Source organism: Myiozetetes cayanensis, unplaced genomic scaffold (genome assembly GCF_022539395.1).
Source record: "Myiozetetes cayanensis isolate MyiCay16 unplaced genomic scaffold, myiCay2020 scf6-25, whole genome shotgun sequence".
Lineage (NCBI taxonomy): Eukaryota > Metazoa > Chordata > Aves > Passeriformes > Tyrannidae > Myiozetetes > Myiozetetes cayanensis.
Genome location: NW_026087853.1, coordinates 52,029,755 through 52,050,809, shown reverse-complemented (window position 1 = coordinate 52,050,809; position 21,055 = coordinate 52,029,755). Strand labels below are relative to the sequence as shown.

General features: G+C 43.6%; 1 protein-coding gene across 2 annotated transcripts in view; it reads right to left on the bottom strand.

The window, feature by feature from the left end:
- Positions 1-11,372, bottom strand: part of AMPD3 (adenosine monophosphate deaminase 3) — a 31,499-nt gene extending 20,127 nt beyond the window's left edge. The window contains exons 1-6 of one of the 2 annotated variants that reach the window (XM_050336305.1): positions 11,195-11,372; positions 7,838-8,063; positions 5,290-5,485; positions 4,685-4,850; positions 2,711-2,930; positions 586-715 (exon numbers count right to left, since the gene is read on the bottom strand). In XM_050336305.1, coding sequence (XP_050192262.1) covers positions 586-715; positions 2,711-2,930; positions 4,685-4,850; positions 5,290-5,485; positions 7,838-8,058 — 933 coding nt within the window. In that variant the 5' untranslated portion in view covers positions 8,059-8,063; positions 11,195-11,372. Of the gene's footprint in view, positions 1-585; positions 716-2,710; positions 2,931-4,684; positions 4,851-5,289; positions 5,486-7,837; positions 8,064-10,767; positions 10,917-11,194 lie in introns of those variants that run through there. The other variant, XM_050336306.1, reaches the window with a different exon arrangement.
- Between the last annotated feature and the right edge of the window lie 9,683 nt (positions 11,373-21,055).

The following is a 21,055-nucleotide window of genomic DNA, read 5'->3' as shown; positions in this document are numbered from 1 at the left end:
TTTTTACTTAATATTTCACAGACTTTTTGTACCAGATACTGGTGGCAGCATGAACCCTCAGTTCAGTTTCTGTGGGAGGTCTTCTGACATGTATTTAAACACGTATTTTCAGTATGATGTGCAATAATTACCTAAAATCTATACAGCTGTTCCTACTCTAGTAGGAATAGTCTAGTAGGATTTACCTACATGAAAGCAGAAAAATGCACTTGACTGTCTTTAAGTGAGTTCTTTAAACTTAATTAAATCTCCACGTGGATATTTTTATACATAACCCAAGTGAGCTTCATTTGATTAACTCTGTTTCCCTGCTTTAAAGTAATCTGCATACAAGTAAGCCCCTTTGATTCTGAATAAGTAAACAAATTAGTTTAGCATAATCCATTTAACCCATTTACATTCAAGTTAATTTTCCTGGAATGTTCCCATGTAGAAAAATGTTAATATTCTTAAAATCACTTAATTCAATTGAGTGGTTTGCACACACCACCTCATGCATATCATCTACACCTCCCATAAGAAAGGCAAAATTCCTGCAACTCCTACTGAAAACAATGTCATGCCTTTAACCCTTTTCACACTTACCTTTCTCACGTTATAAAAGTCTCGGTGGGGATTACTCTTTAGTTCTTTAAATTCCGACATTTCATTTAACATCTCATGTAAACTAAATTTAGATTCTAAAAAGTTAAGCCTCCGGTGACAATATGTTTTTCTGTGAAAGAAAACACAAAAATTAACTGCAACTTAAAACTACTTGTATTTTAAGTTGAGGAAGAGCATCAAAGTTTTCACAGTAAAATCCCCCAAATTTATTTGCTTTTTCAGTTGAATATGAGAAGCCAAGATAAGATCCAATATACTTTCATTTTTTATGCCTTAAAAACACATATATTGTGTAGAAGTAGTTTTTTTTCCACAATAATTTCTTGTGCCCTTTTCAGAAAATGATGCTTTTTCTGTTCCTGCTTGCCTACTCAGAGCTCTGCCTTCACTTTCATCTTCTGTCATGTTTCTCATTCTATTTTTAACCAATGACACGGTTTTTCTCTTCACCATCTGTCAATTCATATTGACTCTACAATATTTTGGTAGCACTATTAATGTAATAGCCTGCTTTTTCCTGCTTTCTTGTTGACAATCTCTCCTCCGTGGGACACAAATCCCATAATGGTTTTGAAATTCCGACTCAGGAACAGTCTCACTTTATCCGATCCTGATTGAGACCTGTTCGGCCACTGCAGGAAATCTTTGTTGGGTTATATTATCATCCCAGAGACCAGAAGTCTGAGGAGTAGGGGTGAGATTTCATCGATTTACCAGCAGCAAAGATTAACCAACAGTGGTTCTTGATCTCCGAGTGGCCCCGTGTGTGATGGGGTAAGTGAGAGGAGAGCACTTGCTGCAAACAGGGAAACAATACCATAAGAAGAGTTTATGAAACAGGATTACTGGAAAGACCTTTTACTTTTGGTTTCTGCATATTTATCAGAGAGTGGGAATGAGCCTGCAAAAGCTTACTCTGAAGAAGTGGAAGGAGCAGACGATGGCTCCTACATTCCCAAAGGTGCTGCGTGTTTTAACTTGTCCTACCAAGGCCCTTCTTACTTATGGCTTCCTGCTAAGACTGTTAACAGCTAACTTAAACCTTAGAAGACTGGTAACTTAAAGCTGCAAAAAGAAGGGTCCTCAGCACCACTTTTGTTTCGAGTTTTTCCTCCTTGTCCTTTTATTGTCTCATTATCTGTCTTTTGGAATGTAACACACTGGAACTGGAAATGCATTTTACCCATTGCATTCTGTAACCCACTCAAGCTAGCACAGATTTGGAGCAGGAGTGCTGATAGTGCTGGCAGAAGCACAGGGATTTGCTCTTGAAAGAGGGCCTAGGGAATGGGACAAGTCTGTTTAGCCCACGTGCTCTGCCACTATCAAAGCTCAAGGCAGACAGACGGACACAGGTGTCAGACACAGACTCTAGGGGGAAAGAATGCATCAGGTGTGACCAACTGTTCACATTGTCACTGGTGATCTCTCCAAGGCAGAAGGACTAGGAATGCAGTGCTGGCAGAGAGGGCAAACAGCTCAGAACAGCCCGGGTTCCTGATTAGTTCCGTCCTAAAAATGGATTCTTTTCCTTTCCTGGTGCTGAGGCCATGCTGTTTCCAAGCCCCAGCTGGGAGGTAAGCTTGAAAACTGGATGATTTTATTATGCACTGGGCAAGGACACTGCTTTGTCACGTGTGTGTCAGTGACTGATCTGTATGCTCTGCATATGCAGAGGTTCTCTTCATGCAGGAATTCCAGACAATTGTTCAAAAACCTCAAATTCAGAATAAGCCAAAACAAAATTTAAACAAAAAAAAAAAAAAAAAACCCCACAAAAAAAAAAGGTTGAGGTTCAAGTTTCAGTTCCCATGCTTCAAGAAGTTTGGGTCAGATTTGACTTGAACAGAAACATTTGGCCAATTTGTTGCTGCTAACTGCTTCTTATTTTGCCATGGTCGATGCAAAGACACCAAAAAATTAAATATAGCCATATGTGGCATTGTATTTTCTCCTTTTAAGTTCTTCCATGGTGCACTAATGCTCAAGAAAGGCAAAACATTACTGAGAATGTTGAGGAATTAAATATCACAAAAGAGAGAAGTACTAAACTAAAGGAAACCTGCAACCTGAAAGGGCAGAGAATAACAAAAGAGAAACATACGTTGGCCCATCTGCAATCAGAGCAAGAACGTGGCTCAAGTCAAGGGTGTAGGTCTCCAGGTCAGGATACGGCAAACTCCGAGGCTCATTGAGTTCCATCATTTCCTTGTTATCATAAACAAAGGGAATGCCACCTTTCAGCTTGATAACGTAATCCAGGTTGTCTGGAGCATCATCAAGATTGTAGGGATCTTCATTTTCTTCTGGGGGTGAATGGAAATCTGAAAATAAATTTACATTACATTTAGAAGAAATAACCTACAGAAAAGGCAAAACAATTACAAAAGGAACTTTCTGCTTCTATAATGCTTCATTTCTAGCAGATCTTTGTACTTTCATTAAAATCACATTTTCAGTTACTATAAAAGATCTGCTGTTACAACACAGCTTGATTCTGACAGGCTTGAACTGCAGTCCCTTTCTAAATTAAGTGCTTATCTTAATTCAAATGTTATTTGTTATAAGAGTTCTCTGAACCAATGTATACACAGATTTAGTGCTATTCTTTATAATGTATGATGGAACAATTTTCCAAATGAGTTTGGAGAAGTATTTAAACTAGGATGGTTGAAAGTACAGTTGAGATTTTGGAACAATAAAATAGTTGTTGACTTCATATTTTGACTACATTTTGAATACATGTTGACTTCATTATTTTCTTTTCAGCTTCTGACTCACTGTAGCAATTTTGGAAGTTTGTATTTAACCACACAGTAATGCAGCTGTTCTCATAGTGAGAACAGCAGTCCCTCTCAGCTGCCCTCACCACTTTCTCTCAACCATCAGTGAATGCACCTCACTCATGGTTGGGAATGAAATAACTAAAACACTCAGGACTTCTCCCTCTGATCAAAGCAGTGGCTGGTTGGTAGGTTTTGGAGGGGCTTGTTTAATCAGTTGGTTGTGTTGTGTTTTGATTGGAGTTTTTCAGTTTGTGGGAGTTTGTGTTTGGTAACTTGTGCTAATTAAGACATTGTGTAATGAGATTTGTGTTGTAAGCTCGAAATCGTAACTGTAGGAAAGTTATTAACGTAATAATAACTTGGAAATATCTCTCTGGCAGCTGTTCCAAAATATCTTTCCTGTCTTGAATATTCAGTATACTGTCCTCTTCACACTCCTGCTGGATAAAAACTCCTCGAAAACAGATTCATTCACCCTCTTTCAACCACTGAGCCAGAAGGTAATTGATTCAAAATGTCACTTCATGGCTGAGAATAGATTGCCAACAACATGGACACATCTGCAGTGGCACATCTGGACAGGCCAAAGGTGGCTCCTCGCAGGCTAATCCAGAACCGAGCACTGCAAACAGCTGAATGCACAAGCAAAGCCTTCACGACACAACCCAGCCCAGTGACAAATACAGTTTGTGACATACAGGGGGGGAATATGTTCAACCTCATAAGCCTTGTTGAGAGATCAGAGTTTATTTACCCAGGCAGAATGCCCAACAAGTATGACTGCACAGCTTCCAGTCTTGACCTGGCAAGTGTACCCTGACTGTGAAATTCCTGACTCAGGGCTTGCTAACTGGCCTGTCTGTATCATGCTTCCATTTACGATGTAGATGAGCTCATCATCTCTTTTATGCCTTAGTTCTGTGTGCCAAGATGAGGAGGAATGACTTGTCCCTTTAAACCGTATCCATGTAGCTTTTTTCTGGGGGAACACAAGTTTACTACTTAACATCCCATATGCTGCAAGAAGAAAATAATCAATGAGAGCCTAGAATGAGTTTTTAAGTTTTGACAGCTTCAAAGTTTCAGATTAGGCCCAGGATTTATAACTCAGGTCTGTCAGTGATTCTTCACTCACTCACAGAACAAATGACAGAGGCAAAGACCCTCCGAAGAGATCACCACAAGAAAATCCAACTTCCCTTTACTACAGCAGTGCATGGGTTTAATTCTGTATTTTAAAATGATTTTGAAATTTTTAGAATGTAATTCAGTATTTTAAAAAGGACACTGACCTGGATACACTTCATCTTCAACCTTCCATTTTTCATCTCGCATGCTGCACAGGTACTGGGACGTTGTCCTTGGGAAGCGATGGTAGGCAAGACGGGAATACTTTTCTCGAATGAGAAGAGCTTTCACCAGGCTCTTGGCAGCTTGTTCATAGTCATCAACTGTAACCTGAAAGGAAAACCTGGATAAATACTGACAGAAATTAAACAGCCGTGTTAGAAACAAACCGAATCCACGCCAGCGACAAGGAGACTGAATTCCCAGAACTACTGGTGTATGACCACAAGGATCTTGCCCCAGGTGTCAGGAAGCCAGTGAGAGACGCAGAATCCAAATACCATACGCAAAACAACACACACAATTTTTTTTCCTCCTACCATACATTACCCATTTGTTGGTATCTATGTTTTTACCCAAAATATTTTTATAAAGAGTATAAAACAACCTGCCCTTGACTGTAACCGTTTTACAAATCACTGTGTCCACAAAGCAGTTTAGAGTTTGTTGCAAAGAACCATAATATATTGGCATTTTACACTTCATATGCATATATGGGATTTCCCCCTCCCCTCTAGATACAGAAAGGGGAAAACCAATGGTTTCTTACCCCTGCACAGTAGTCTCCACTAATTGAAACTCTCTGGAATTCTGGTACATCATATGGCACTTGGACTGGCACAAAAGCACTTGGAAGAACTGGCGTTGCAGGAGACAGGACAGGATTGGCCGGTGGTGCTTTCCATTCCTGAGATGGAATTTGTAATGACAAAGACTGGGATCGAATCATCTTGAAACTTTTCTTCCTATGAATTCACGGTATAAGACATAATAAGCCATGGTATAAAACACTAAATACACTGAAAAACTGACTACAGCAAAGAAATCACCCTCTAGGAAATTTTACAAGTTAAATTTCTCATACCACAGAAAAAACATTGGTCACAAAGTATTTTGTGCTTTTAGCTTTTTCCTATTGACATTTCCCATGGTATACACTACACACAATTGCACTTACCCTCCACGTGAATCCAACATGCCATAATTTATTTACAATCACTCTAAGATGCTCTAAGGTTTTCGTTTCACTTTTTACAAATTCAGTTTCAGCAAGTCACTGCATAGAAGGAATACGTGATCACTGTGCTCGCTTTAGTGAGAGTCAATTCTCAGAGACTCAGACACATACTTCTCATTCTTCCCAAAACAGCAAGACTTAAATCTCATCTAGTTGTCAGACAAGACTATGCATCAAAATGTCACATACAGTCATTCAGTTAAACTTGTAAGAAAAACAAGGAGCACCTCGTTATTCCTTAGGCAGTGTTTGAGGAGATTTTGAAGCCAAAGGCTGATGCTGTTTATCAGAGCGATAACATAGTATGGCTTTGATATGTGAGTCTATTCCTCCCCTCAGGAGGAACTCCCATGAATTTAAAAATGTTGCCCTTCCTCAGCAAAACTGTGACAGATGTGCACCTCAGATAAGCCAGTCGATAAAGGATGCTGTAGTTTTTCAGTGCAGTAATTTTAATGCCTTGAGTGGAGTTTTCGAATATCTCTAAAGATTTAATTAATTTTCCTTACTCAGTTTAAATGTATTTAAATGTATTTTAGATATTCATATAATAAATAAACATAGTAGAAACAGTCCCTAATTTTATAAATTAGATACTAAAACCTTAAAATGTTAGTAAGAATCACAAACAGAGAAAAAGGAATACTGGAATACTCTCTCAAAGTGGCATATTACTTCTTAAGAATAAGAACTTGCAATGCTGATACAATTAACATCCTATAACCAAATTCCACCCTCTTAAGTACTTGTAGCCCCCTTGGAAATGAGTATGAAAGTCTTGGCAACATTGATCAGCTGCAGCTGAAAACAACACGAGTTGTACTGGTGTCCCTGTCCTCGAGTATGCATCAGTCCTGCTGCACAGGGATGAATACTTGTTCTGTTCCCACATGCAAAGAATATACATACAATGTCCAGCTTCCCACAGCTAAACTTGTACAAAACTTGAGTTTGACAGAACATATTTCCACCAGACAATTCCCCAAATTAAAATGAAACTTATTAGTTTGGGAGGAAAGATATACCAAACATTTGCTTGAATGAAAACATCTGCTTTTCCCTTCTGTGCCTGTTTATGTCTATGAACATGCCAACTGGGAAACCCACTTGCACAATTCAAAAACCAGAATTCTCAGCCTGTATCATCAGTGAGTCATACCTTAATTTAACTAAATTGACTCTTCTCCCTTCTGTTCCAGAAATATGATTCCAAGTGTTGCCCAACTGACTGTCTGCAGCTAACCAGGTACATGTGTTTAGTATCACTTCCAAAGGCTTTCTTGTCTGCCTGCTTTTTGAAGAGTCTGTACACGTCCACCCCATTTGGTGTCAGGCTGCTGCTGGGCTCACGTGGCTCCAGGAACAGCCCAGCAGTCCTCGGAAGGCAAGACACTGGAACAGCCTGACATCAGGGGAAGGCTGCCTCTCTCACAGAAGAGAAATCATAAACCAAAGCAAGTTTGGCTTCATTAGAGTCCTGGGTAAACCAGAGGTAGAATTCAATTTATTTTGTTTTAATGTGCCCTTTTTATGGCTGACAGTGGTTAGATTTTCTCTCTGTGAGTAAAGGAAACCTACGAATAACCTCATTATGCCAATACCACTTTTCACCTTCTCCCTTGATCTTAAATGTAATGTCTTTGCTTTCATCTATTTTTACAGAGACAAAAAGAAATATCATGCCACTGTCATTTTCTGTGTGTTAAAATTTTCCATTTCTCTTAATGAAACTAGAATAAGGTGAGGGGAGTGTTTCTTTTCCTGACTCTTCTTACATTAAAGAGCCTTAGGGTTGTGTTCATTTCTACCCGGCTATGCTGTTTGTTAAACTTGCATAAGCAATATCTGTGCTATTGCTGGAAACACAGCTGAGAGAAGCTCACCAACCCAAGCTCCCTAGGGCCCATCCCCACACCTTCTCCCTAGGACAGAAGGACATCACACAGCTGCCCCAGGTACCTCCTGTTCATCTTTCTCCTGAAGTAGTAAGAAGCAGAATGTTATTTACCAGGTATTTCAATATTAACTCAACCTTATTTAAAAAAACATTTTCCACTACGAAAGCAACTACTGAACAAACCTTTTAGCAGTTTCCAGGGACTGCTGTTCTGCCAGTTCCTTCTGCAGTTCCCTTTCCTTGGCCTCCTTCTGCCCAATAGGGCAGTCCTCAGGCACAGTGAAGAGTGACAGTGCATCTTTGCTGTCTTCTTCTCGGAGAACTTTAGCAAAGACCTTCTCTGCCAGAAGTCGCACGTGCTCGTCAACCTCCGAGATGTTCAGCTTCGGAAACTGCCGGGGCATCTCGTCTGGGAAGGGAGACAAGTGACAAAGTTATAGCTACAGGAATGCAGGTATGAGGGAGACCGGGCTTTTTTTCAGAGCTCAGGGCAAAAGCAGAATAAAGGAGAATGCGTAATTTAAACTAGTATGCAGTACACAAGAGCCACGGGTATCCACTCCACTTTTGGAGCCATGCTAGAACTCCTCAGTATGTCCACAAAAATTCCCAAGAAACAGATGTAGAGCTGTGCCAATAGATTCCACTTACTTGCACAATCAGACAGGCTATTACTTGTGATATAATGCACACTCAGCTGTATGTACTTGCACTGAACGTGGAAATGACATTCACTCAGTTGCCTGACTTCTTCCTTGCTCAGCAACTTCAAACCAATGGGCAAGTTAGAGAAGAAGGCTGCTCATTTCTACCTCACCCCATCCCTTCCACATATCAGTAAGTCCCAGAGCTGCTGTGAAGTAAAACAGTTGCAGAACAGGAGCAAATATGCTACAGTTAACTCGGTGACTTTTTTTCCATTTGTTTTTAGCAGTTCATATCTTGCTTTTGAATGCATGTGGGAAGCAGAGAGGATATGGACTTTCATTTCTACTTGGCATTTAAATACTATTTTTCAAAAAGAAAATGTTTTATATTTTAAATTTTTAAGTAGCCTTTCATCACAAAACAATTACATTTTTTTCTAGCATCACTACTAAGACACCACATTTAGAGTTTTGTCTTTAGTTTCCTGGCTTTATTTTTATTTCATTTTCATACAATGAAGAATGTGAATTTTACCATAACTTGTAGTATTCCAGAGGGAAAAAATACAGTGCTGGTAAGCTACTGAATGGCATTATTTATTATATACTGTAATGCTTTCTGAGTGCCTTCAGTATGATGGAGTTTGTAACAAATAAGATTAAATTCTTATTACATAAGTTAAAAATAGCAATGAACATGTCCCAACAAATGGATCCAAGCACTGCCAGAATGTGAAGTCTGGGTCCAAACGTGGAACTTCAGAATCCTTTTTGGTTACAAAAAGGGAAACATATTTTGTAAGATGGTATTCATTAAATAATGACAAGTGCTGGAAGTCAGTACAGAGCATGGCAGTTTTTTATCACTCCGGGCACAACTTATCAGGGCCCCCATTACAATTTTTCTGTAGGCATGCTGCAGGTTTCACATGCTGACATGTGATCCTTTCGATATGCGAGCCCGTTTTCAGCCTAAAAGGCACCTGTTTTCACAGTTGTTTTCAGAGCAGTGTTGCTTTTAATCTAAAAGCAAATATAGTATTAAAAGAGTGGTAACACTTATACTGGACCAAAACGTGACAGTTTAGTGATCACCTACTTTACTTTTCATTCTTATTCTGTAAGAACCAATTCACAGCCCAGTGAAAGCATCGCTGGTGTTAAAAGAACTGTGTATCTGACTCTATGCTGGTTTTCTGCCTGTACTTGTTTTTTAATCAGCATTAAGTCTTCATAAAATCCAGTATAATTACAGAAGAAATTTAAAAATTAATTCACATTTAGCTGAATGATGACAATGCACTACAGTGCCTCAAGCATCCAAGCTTAGATTCACTTTCTCCATTTCAGCCCTCAATGAAATCATAGCAGTCTTTCCACTGACCCCAATGAACATGGCAACAGTACCTGCCTCACATGCTGCTGCCAGCAGGAAAGGCCTTTTGGGACACTTCAGCCAGGCAAAAACTGTCTTTGTGGCTACTGAACTACAGTAAGAGTTCTAGCAATACTAGTACAACAGTAAAGTCATATTTTTTCTTCTGCTGCTAAATCAACAATTAAAATACTAGCAGAAAAAAAAAATCAATGGGCTATATGTTTATCATCAGCTGAACATTTTAACATTTTTCTAGTCTAAATGAACTTTTTCCTAGGGAATTGTCATCAGAACCAGAAATACAGTAGGAAACATACTGCATGAGAAATCCTACTCTATTTTAAATCCTTACAGTAAGGCAGTGAGAAGGCAGAAGGTATAGACATAAGTACAAACTTATGCTGATCAAAGTTTTTTTTCCTTACAGAACCCCTTCTCACTCCATTCTCCACTCAAGCACGACAGAAAGAGGCATAAAACAGTTTGAAATGTAGGTTCAGCCACATCACTACTAGGTCATGTCACTGAAATGAGTCTAATAAACCTAAAATAGTCATAAGGCACTTTATGCAATACTCGTGCAAGCTGAGTATTTCCATCCCGAACTGGAAAAGCAATGAAGCTCTTGTATCCACGTATCCTTCTATAGAAGTGCTGTCCTTTGCCCAAGGTGAGCGACAACTACACATCTTAATGGGATGGGGAAGGGTAGGAATGCCCTCCAGTAAATGCTCTTTTGCTAAATATCTCGGTCTCACAGAAAAGCTGCTTCGGGTGCTCTTTAGCTCTGCACCTTTGCAGAAGAAGAGAAACCTACTTTCCCTGAAGCAAGCTGCATTAAAAAAGAAACCGATGGAATGATTACTTAAGAAGCAGTTATCGATCAGGAACGTAATGGGCTTGCATACATAAGGAGCACACGCCACGAAAGCCGCCGCCGCCCCCAATCCCCCGCGGATGCCCCGCGGGCAGCGCCGGGCGCCGCATCCCCGGGCAGGTGGGGCCGGGCCCGCAGGAGCCCCGCGCGGCTCCGTCCCCCCGGGGCGGCGGCCAAGGTCACCAACACCGGCCCCGCCGCGGGCACTTACCGAGCGGACCGGGCACAGCCATGCCGGGGCCGCGCCGGGCCCCGCACCGGCGCTCCCGCCGCCCGGAGAGCACCGTCGGGAGCCGCCGGCGGAGGAGGAGGCGGCGGTGGCGGAGGGAGGAGCCGCTCCCGCCAGATGCCGCCGCTCCTGCTGCCGCATCCACCCGCCGGCCGCCCCGGTACCGCGGTACCGCAGTGCCGCGCCGGCCCTGCCCCGGCCCTTTATGGCCCGCGGGCGGAGGAGCCCCCTCGCCGCCCCTGCCTCCGCCGCAGGTGGGGTCGGGCAGGGGTGCAGCCCCCGCCGGGCGAGGCTCCGGCCCCAGGGCCGCCCCCCACGCCCTGCCCGCGGCCCCGGGGGGGCTGCGCTGTCCGACCCGGCCCCGCCCCGGCGCGGGGGGCGAGCGGCGGGCGGGGCGCTCCGTCCCTACCTCCGTGCGGGGTCTCTTGGAGGACGCGGTGCCTCGGGCTCCGGCTGCACCTGTGGCGGGGCAGGGACGGCGCCTCCCCCGCGGGGCCGCGGCCTCGGTGGGAGCCGGAGAAGCGGAGGGAGGTCTATCTGTGCCCTTCCCCGGCCCCTTCCCCTTCGGCGGCTTCAAGGCAGAAGTGGCTCTGTCACATGTCCCCCGGCCGGCGCGGCAGGGAAGGAGGGAGGGGAAGGAGGGAGGGAGGGAGCAGCCGCCCGGCCCACCTCAGCCCGCCCGGCTCGCCTCAGCGGTGCCGCCTTCACGGGCGCCTCTTTCAAAACTCCTCAAAAGGTGTTTTAACGCAGAAAAACTTTGGTTCGAGAGCAGAAATTCGCGAGGCTGGTGCGGAGAAGACAGCCGAGGGGTGTGCTGGCGATGTGTCCCTATAAGAAGTGTTTTCAACAGTGTCCGCCCTTCAGCGGAGCAACGCGCCTCAGGCACTCGTCTATATTTAAAAAATAAACAAAACCCGAAAAAACCCACGCCAAACCCGAAAGACTTACTGGGTAAATAGCTCAAGGCAAATAACTGAAGCTCGAACAAGCGTGACTCAGCAGGTATGAGGATATTAGTATCTGAAATATTTTGACCTTATTTTGAGAGGTTCTGGGCCCCGAAGCTGAACATTTTAGGGACACGTTTGGTAATTTAGGGTTACAATACTTGTAGTCCAGTCTGAAGACATTTAAGTTTAATGGTATCTTCATGATGCAGGGAGGCACTGGGAATGCAGTAAGTGAAGAACAAGGTACTTTGTGTAAAAAGACAAGCAGGGTAAAGGTAGATCTCCCAAAACGTGAGGGATCAGGCAGTTCTGTGGTAGCTCTGTGTCCCCCCAGCTTGGTGAGCATAGAAATGCTCCATTCATAAACCTCAGGGAGTTTTGGCTTCAGAAACTCCTTTACTTCACACAGCTGGTGAAAAAAAGAGAAATGAAAACAAAGGAGGTGACCATACCAAATCTGAGTTGCAAAGACCGGATATTTTGACTCTTTACACTGGTATCAGCAGAATCACCATCATATGCTCCTAAAAAAGGCCAAGGATTATGGCCCCAGCTGTTGTATGACACATGCACCAATCCAAAGCATTCGAAAATGAGTCAGCCATAATAATGAAAAAAAATTTTACAGTAGTATTAGTACTACAAAAATAGTTATTGTTTAGCTTCTTAGCTTGGGAAGAAAGACTTATGCTGTGTGTGTACGTGTTTCTCTCACAGTCACTCTGAATGTCTTCATCAGCTGCTGCCCGCTACACCCAGACAAGGCAAACAGCGCCCGGAAAAGTACATTCTGTAAGTGTCTGTGTGTGTGACTCACAGCTGCCCTGCCCTCCTGATATGTGAGTAAAGAACACCTGTTGCTGCTCTAGCCATTCAGTGCACGCCTTCATTGCTGAGCTGTTAGTGCTGCATCCTCTCTCCCAACCACCTGCCTGAGCTTGCCCAAACTTGCCTGCTATGGTTTCCCAGACAGTCTGGGCTCCTCGGTGTCCCTCTGATCGTAACTGTGCCCTGCTTGCTGGACTCAGGTACCCCACGGCTTCTTGGATTCCTCTTCTCAGCTTGGCAAACGGGGCTTGCCTCCATACTTGATTTAATCTGTCTTCTGTGGGATGCAAGAGCCTGGAATAGTTCCCTCTTGTGCTGACTTCCTGCCAACCGCAGTGAAAAAATAACGGTCTCGGAGATAACTGTGTTCCTGCAGTTTTCTTTCACGAGAAGGGGCAGCTCTGCATGCCCCAAGTGAAGAAAACCTTACAGTGTGAGTTCACATGTTACAGAAACCAGAGAATTCACACAGAAATGAGACCTCAGAAATGCCTTAATAAAAAAACAAACAAACAAAAACAAACAAACAAACCACGCTTCTATGGGCACTGAAGTTCAAATCCATAAGGATATAGGACACTTTTTCTAGGTAACCATGAGTTTTTAAATGAACTTTCCTTTTGTAACAAGTTGGAAACTCTTAAAGGCAAACTGAGATCATAACTTAGTAAACACATCTGTAGTAATTGAAGTATTAAAAAGATACTATTGCAAGATTTGTAATAAAAGCAAGATGGATTGTAAGAATAGGCTAATGGTAATAAATGAACAAGAAAATACTTCAAGTCCTCACACCTTTTGCAGCAGCAACTACTATGATCAGTAATTTTAGAAGCTGTGTTCAAAACATATGTTTGACTGGTGGGTCCAGTTTCCTGTCCCATCTCTGCTCTCACAGAGAACAATTCACGTGTATCTTTGGGGAATGGAAGCAACATTAGGCTGATAGCAATGAAATAGCATATTTTCAACACAGATGTTGTTGTACTCTTCCATTGGCACCTGCAAAACCTAAAGCATTAAACTTTGCACCTAGGCTTAGAACACCTCATGATTCCAGTCAACACCTCGTTAAACATGTGCCCTCTGCCCCGTGAAGGAGTCTTTCTGCCAGTCCAGTTTGTGGGTAGGCTATACTTTTATACACCATACTGAAAGTAGTGCAAGTGTCTTCATAATTATTTTAAATGTTGTGATTTCCACTGCACAATGTCAGTACTTTCTGAAGCCATCTGGGTGTTACTTCACTTCTTTTGTGTAGAAAGCACTGGTTCTCTCAGGTAGATTTTGCTATACAAGAAAAGAGTTATCCACTTCTTTTTACCACAAAGTTACAGCTGATCACATTTATTTATATGATTTTTTTAAAAAAGTCTGTATCTCTGTTGTGTCTTCAACTTGTTTTAAGCCTTATTTAGAGGTTACTCTTTTGGTGACAGTATGATTGTTCCAGCACACGTGGGATTGGGCTGCTCTTTTGCAGTCAGTCTATTTTAATAAAAGGAAATGCAGTAAAAATTTTAAATGCCAGCATTTACTGAGGAATGGAATAAAATAATAATTAAAAAAACCCTAAACATACATTATTAGATTATTAACAATTATTTTTAGAAACAGACAAATCTTGTCTGGGAGATGATTAAAGCTGGAAGGAATACTCATCCAAATGATCTCTCATTTTCACCTGAGATTGTTTCATCTGTAATAACATTGTGCTTTCATTTGATCAGTGCCTTAAAAGCTAATGGAGTTTGAATTCATTCTGTAAATACTTTCGTATAACTGACTGTGATATTGATAATTACAAAACAACTAATGGATCAAATGAAATATTTCAATCTATAACGTAACCATTAGTGGCACCCAAGCAATATTGGACCTGTTACTTGCTTTTCTGATCTTCAATCAGTTCAGTTAATGATATGCTTGGAGCACATGTATTTACTTACTGAAGACTTACTGATACTCCAACAGCAGAAAAACCCATGGTTAAATGAAGTTATCTCCAAAGGCCAGAGGGGAGGTTTGTGCCAAATGTGAAATGTAGATGAATGGCATTATCGAATACTCTCCACTATAAGGGAAGAATCATTCAACTTTTTAAACGAAATAATATAGAAAATTGTAATCCTTCAAGAAGAGAGAAAATTACTCCATTGAATGATTGAAATTATACAAAGCAAATCATATCTGCCTGTTTTACAAAGCCAAAAAATCAAAAAGCATCATCTTTCTTATCCACTGCTTTTCATAAAGCTTGCAGAAATTATTTGGGCATATGAATATTCAGTCCTGTAATTGAATTAGAGCAATTAAGAGCTTTTGATAGAGATGTTTGGGTCTTCCTCAGTGTTGAGTTAAAGAGGAATTTGAAAATCCAGAAGTTTAGTTCATACTCTAAACATAAGCAGCAAATTTTCTATGTTTTGGGGATTGCCCAAGGCCACTCCAGAAGGTATGTGAGAGCAGAACAAGAAGGAGAAACCTTGATTAGGCCAGTTTTTCACACGCTCTATCTTGCACGGTGGTTGTGTTTGGAATACAACCATACAAGGTACATACAAGGTACAGCTGTGCTTACAGAAAGTGCAAAATGTTTTTAAAATCACTTGCACTGACATTAGGACTGAGAGTAGGTTTGGAATCCAGTTTCTTGGGCTTTTTCAGTCCAGTGACATTCTCCCTTCTGAAAGGATACCTGTGAGTATAATTATCCTGTAGTATGTTACTATAAAATAAAATACGTAATGTGCAAATTTAAGTCTGTTTAAAACCAGAAGTGGGAACCGTGGGCATTGTAAAAGGATGTGACTGTTCAGCCACTCGTTTAAAAATAAACTGGGAACATATCTGTACAGTCCGAACAATTGGCCTCTGAAACAACATAACAGAAGTTTTCCATGAGTTTATAAATGGAATATACTGTAATACTTTGCTGCACAAGAAAGCTTTACAAGCGAGATGGGATGTGTTTGGAATTGTAAGCTGCCATTTGGATATTTGGAAAGTTTTCTTTCCAGCCACTTGGCAAATTCTTTGCTGGCATCAACTGCCTTGCCCTGTCACAACAACCCTATAAAACCCTGGTTTAAAACCAGCTTGCCTGAAACCTTCTTAGCTTGGACTTTGCAAGTAGTTACCCTTGATGGAAGACTGCCTTGCTCTGACTTTATCCATAATTTATCTGGAATTCTGGAACTGTCCAGAGAAGGAGAGATCTGACTGCATTAGCCAAACCTGTATGTGCAGCTGAACAACCTTAAATCTGATTCATAAAACAGAGAATTTTCGGAAAGTTACATTTCACGCCAGTTGTGTGCAATGCAGTAGAAATACTTTTTAACCACCCCTCTGGTGTACGATGCTGTTTTACTCAGCTTTGCTTTAAGAGGAATTTTGTTTGCTCGGAATGCACATAAAATAAAATATTCAGCAAGCAACGGTCTAATAAATTAGATGCTGCCAGCACATGATGAATAATGAAACAGTGTAATTAGAGCTCACAGAGGGGAACCCTTTGGTCTATTTTGGAAATTCCTAAAATAAAGAATATTCTGAATTAGGTCATTTCTGCAAAAGTCGGTACTGGAATATAACCCGCGTGTTTAGAATTGGGTTTACGTGTTATGTTTGCAGTGGAAATGCAAATAGTTCCATTAAGGGCTACTCATTTCTGCATTTGGCCACTAAGGTTTTTTGTGAGCATTTGTGCTAAGGGTTCACATCTGTGTTCTTTGGCCCTCCTGTTGTAAGCTTCCTTCCCAAATAACAGGTATCTGTGTGGTGCAGACGGAGCACATAACTGCCCAGAAACTGGGAAATGCGAGATACGGTTCAGATGTGATATTGCACAAAGGTCACGTGTCCTTAAATGAACTCTGGGCTACATGTGGAACTGCAGTCTTCCCTGTCCCCACTGTATCCCCCTTCTCTGCTTTACAATATTTTCCAAGTCTCTCCTTTCACTAGAGTGAGTGAAACTCTGCAGCCTCCAACCCAGGAGTTCATTTGTACTTAGGGATTCCTGGTGACAATTTACAGTCCCAATAAACGTTCCCTGTGTTGCTTGTGTAGCACTGAGCAGGCAGAGTTGGCAAGAAACACAACACAAAATTTTCGTTTTCTCATGTACAAACCTCGACTTTCCCCTGGGGGTGGGAATTGCTTTATTATTTTATCCAATCTGTCTGTGTAAAAACCAGTCTGGCTGAGTATCCAGGCCTGTGCTTATGTTTATGTTTTCATTGTTCAGGTGGCCAGGTGTTGGAATAGGTTGCCCGGGGAGGTGGAGGAGTCACCACCCCTGCAGATGTTCAGGAGGAGCCTGAATGCAGCGCAGGGTGATGTGGTTTAGTGGTGGAGGGCTCATGCTGGCAGTGCTGGGCTGATGCTGGGACTGGATGATCCTAGAGGTCTCTTCCAACCTTGATAATTCTACGCTCCTGTGGCTTTAGACGCAAAATTACTTACAAAGCCCCTGTCCTCTTTCCTTAAAGCCTGTCTAAGCTGTCAGCCATGGGAATCCGCAGCCTGTGACATTTCCCATCTGTATTATTTCCCATCCCGTAGGCAGAGGGCGGCACGGTTTGTTGCTGTGGGGCGGCTCTCCGGGATGGCCTCCGGGATGCTCCGAGCGCTCCGGTCCCGCGTGGCCGCTCGGTGCCCTGCCCGCGGCCCGGGCCGGGGTTATGTAAAGAGCCGCGTTACGCAAGGAATGCAGATTTTCCTTACGTAACAGCCCGTGCCTGCCGGAGCCTCCTCTGTCCGTGCCACCAGCGCCCAGACACGAGAGGGAAAAGCGGTGCTTGCGCTGTTAGACATCGCTCCGTCCGGCTCCGAAGTGACCTGCTTGCTGCTCTGGATCTTTTCACTCGGGCAGTTTCGTGTAACTCCCGCGTCTTTCTTAGCCTGGGGAATATTCTCTTCGGTGAAAATAAACAGCACACATACCTGAGTCGTATCGGTGCCCTTCCCTGGGGGTCTAAGAAAGACTTTATTGGTTCATAGTTATTGCACGGAGTGAAGTTAATCCAGTGTGGACAAAGGGAAATTGCAAAGTCCTGAGTATCTCGAGCTCTATGTTTCAGCTGCTGCCACAATCAGAGGACCTGATTCCAATGCCTGTGTCCAAAGAGAGATTTCCAAGTCACTTAAGTGTCTTCAGGGCTAGAAAAAAGACCCCCATAGCTCAGAACTCTGTCTAGGAGATATGAGGAGAGATGCTGGAGAGTGTGGGGATTGCTGTTGCCGTTTGTTTGCCCTCTTGTGTGTGGGCAGAGCATCATCAGGTGCTGAGCACTTGAGATACTTTCATGGAGCAGTAGATGCTGTCAGGGCTTCCGTGCTCGATGCCTCACTCAGTTCCCTCTGTACTAGTTTCTGATCCTGCAACTTTGCACATCTTTCCTTCCTGATTTAGTGACTCTGATAAGTTGGGGTGGGTGTGTGTTTTGTTTGGGGTGTTTCATTTGGTTGCATTTGTGTTGGTTTGGGTTTGGAGTTTTCCTTTTCTTTAGCCTTTTTTCCCTGTGGAAAGGCCTTGAATTCCATAGGCACCTTGAAGGATTGGTGTACAGGAGTGCTCAGCTCAGGGCTTTGCTCTGATCTTCTTGGACATTTCTGACCACTCACGTTCATATCCCATCCCTTTTTCACTTGTTGCTAATGCCCAGCCAGCCCCATCAGAAAAATCCTGGAGGATCAGAAACAACAGCCGATAGATGGTGTCAGACAGAGCAACCCTTTTCCTGTTGTGCCTCACCTGTATTGCTTTATAATCTTTATGAACTGAAGTTGGAATCTGGACTGTCCTGACTGTTACCAGTCAGTGAATGTGTTCCAAAAATGAGGCCCAGTTCCATTTTCAACTCTGTCTGTTTTGCTGTCCCAAACATCCCGTGCTGGTGAGCTTGTTCTCCAGTTTCCCTGTGTGCTGTGAGCAGGGTGGGGATGTGAGCCAGCTGTGATCCAGCAGTTGCATGAGCAGACACAGCACAGCTCTTGGAGCTTTTTGCTGTTGCTGGCGAAGGACACGGCCAGGGTGAGCTCCTGTGTGCTCCTGCTGCACGCAGAGGTTCCTCTCACTCTCGCTCAGGCAGGTCACAGCAAGCACTGTCCAGCTGAAGGTGCTGGTGCTGTAGGTCACCACACTCAGGCACCTTGTGCTGCCATGGAAAGAAAAAGGATCTGTGGGGAGGCTCTCAGTGTGTAACAAACTCTTTGCTAGATGGTGTAGCTGGAAAGAAGTGTTTTGCACAGGGAACAGCTCCAGCATGGACTAATCTCTTGGAGACTCAGGTAGCCAAGAGAGACCGGAGCAGGTGAAAGCAGGTATGAAATGAGAGGTGACCTGCTGGGTTAGTCAGCTGTTTGAGTGTTATTCCTGTTATCAACCAGTACAATCCAGTGGGATAAGCAGAGAGTAGGGAAACAGCCAGTCTGCTCAGATCCAGACAGAAGTGGGAGAAAAAAAGAGCTTTTAAACTCAGTGCCTGCCTTCCCTCTTATTGCGTTTCTGAGTTTCAACAACCTTTTGTTTACAAAACAGGAATATCAATGGGATCCAGAACCACAGGAAGTTCAACAAGGGGAAATGCTGGATTCTGCACCTGGGATGGGGCAACCCCGGATGTACAGCCAGACTGGGGAATGAGAGGTTGGAAAGCAGTGCTGCAGAAAGGGACATGAGGGTGCTGGTCGATGGAAGCTGAATGTGAGTCAGCAGTGCCCTGGCAGCCAGGAGGGGCAACCTGTCCTGGGGGGCATCAGGCAAAGCATCGCCAGGGGTCGCTTGGTGTCATCCAAGGGTCATTTGGGGTCACCTAGGGGTCATATGGGGTCCTTTGGGGTAATTCACAGGTCACCTGGGGTCATCCAGGCGTCATCTGCAGTTACCCATGTGAGTTTGAGGGTGTCTCAGGTGAGGTGAGTGTGGCTTTAGGGGGTTTAGAAGGAGGGGAGAGGCCTTGGCTGTCCCGTGTGAGTGGGCGTGGCCTGTGAGCTCCTCCAGGTGAGAGGGTGTGGCCCTTGGACCAATCCTTTGGATCTCAGGGTGTTTCAGGTGAGGGGATTATCCTGCTCTACTCTGCACTGGGGCGGCCTCACCTGGGATATTATGGCAGTTTTGGGCACCACAATATAAAAAAGACATGAAACCATCAGAGAGTGTCCAAAGGAGGGCAATGAGGATGGTGAAGGGCCTTGAAGGGAAGGCCGTGTGAGGAGCAGCTGAGGGCACTTGGTGTGTTCAGCTGGAGAGGAGGAGACTGAAGGGAGACCTCAGTGCAGTTACAACTTCCTTGTGAGGGGCAGAGGAGGGGCAGGCACTGATCTCTGCTCTGTGGTGACCAGGGACAGGACCCCAGGGAATGGCCTGAAGTTGTGTCAGGGCAGGTTTAGGTTGGATATTAGGAAAAGGTTCTTCACCCAGGGGGTGGTTGGGCACTGGAACAGGCTCCCAGGGAAGTGGTCACAGCACCAAGCCTGGCAGAGCTCAAGAAGCACTTGGATGATACTCTCAGGCCCATGGTGTGACTCCTGGGGCTGGTTCTGTGCAGGGACAGGAGCTGGACTCAATGATCCTTGTGGGTCCCTTGCAGCTTGGCACAGTCTATGATTGTGTGGTTCTGTGAAAAGTTCCATCACCCACAGTGACTGTCAGTGGAACACAACTCGGAATGGTATTTGCTTTTCAAAACTCTTGCAGGCTTGGGAAATGCTGCATTTAAAAAGCCAACGGAGCCATCTAGTGTTTAAATTTAAAATTTGCAGTTCCATTTGTTTTGGACTTCCGTGTGCAAGAGCAAGATCCAGGTGCAATCTCAACAGTCAAAGAGGGAAAGCAGCTCATGGAGTTTCATGTTAATCCCTGACAGCTCTTGATTCTTACAAACTGTACAGTTATTGTGCTGGAATTAACGGTGTTAAATTGCACATGGGGATTTCTATTCATTCATTAGAGACACTCAAGATGAGGCAAAAGCTTTTTCTGATATTTGTCCTTTCATATTCTCATTTTCAGTTATTCATTCTCATTTCTGCTCGGCATTTCAATCCTCCTGATGCCTGTGCTGCTTTGTCACCTGCTGCTTCAGGGCATGTGCTTGATCAGTTGGTTTCTGTAGCTTGACCTTCCTTCTGTGAACTGTCTTTTTGGCAGTCTGGCGTGTCACACACTCTGGGGTTGGTCAGAAAGCTGGGAACATTGCACGTTTAAGACTTTTTTCCTCAAAATTCAGCACCAGGCTTCAGTGGCTGTCATCTCCCTCCCCAGCAGTCAGCATGCAGGCAGGCACACCAGACATGCCCACAGGTTGGGGGCACGTTCTTTCCTCACCGTTTCTCATGCTGAGCTCAAATATAACTGCTCAACGTTTGTCACCCACAGTCATTTCCCCCGTTACATGTTCATGTTGTCGTTTCCTACATCTGCGGATAACTTGTAGAGAAAAAGAAACATGATTTTTATAGTTATTGTTGAAATTCTTGGGCTG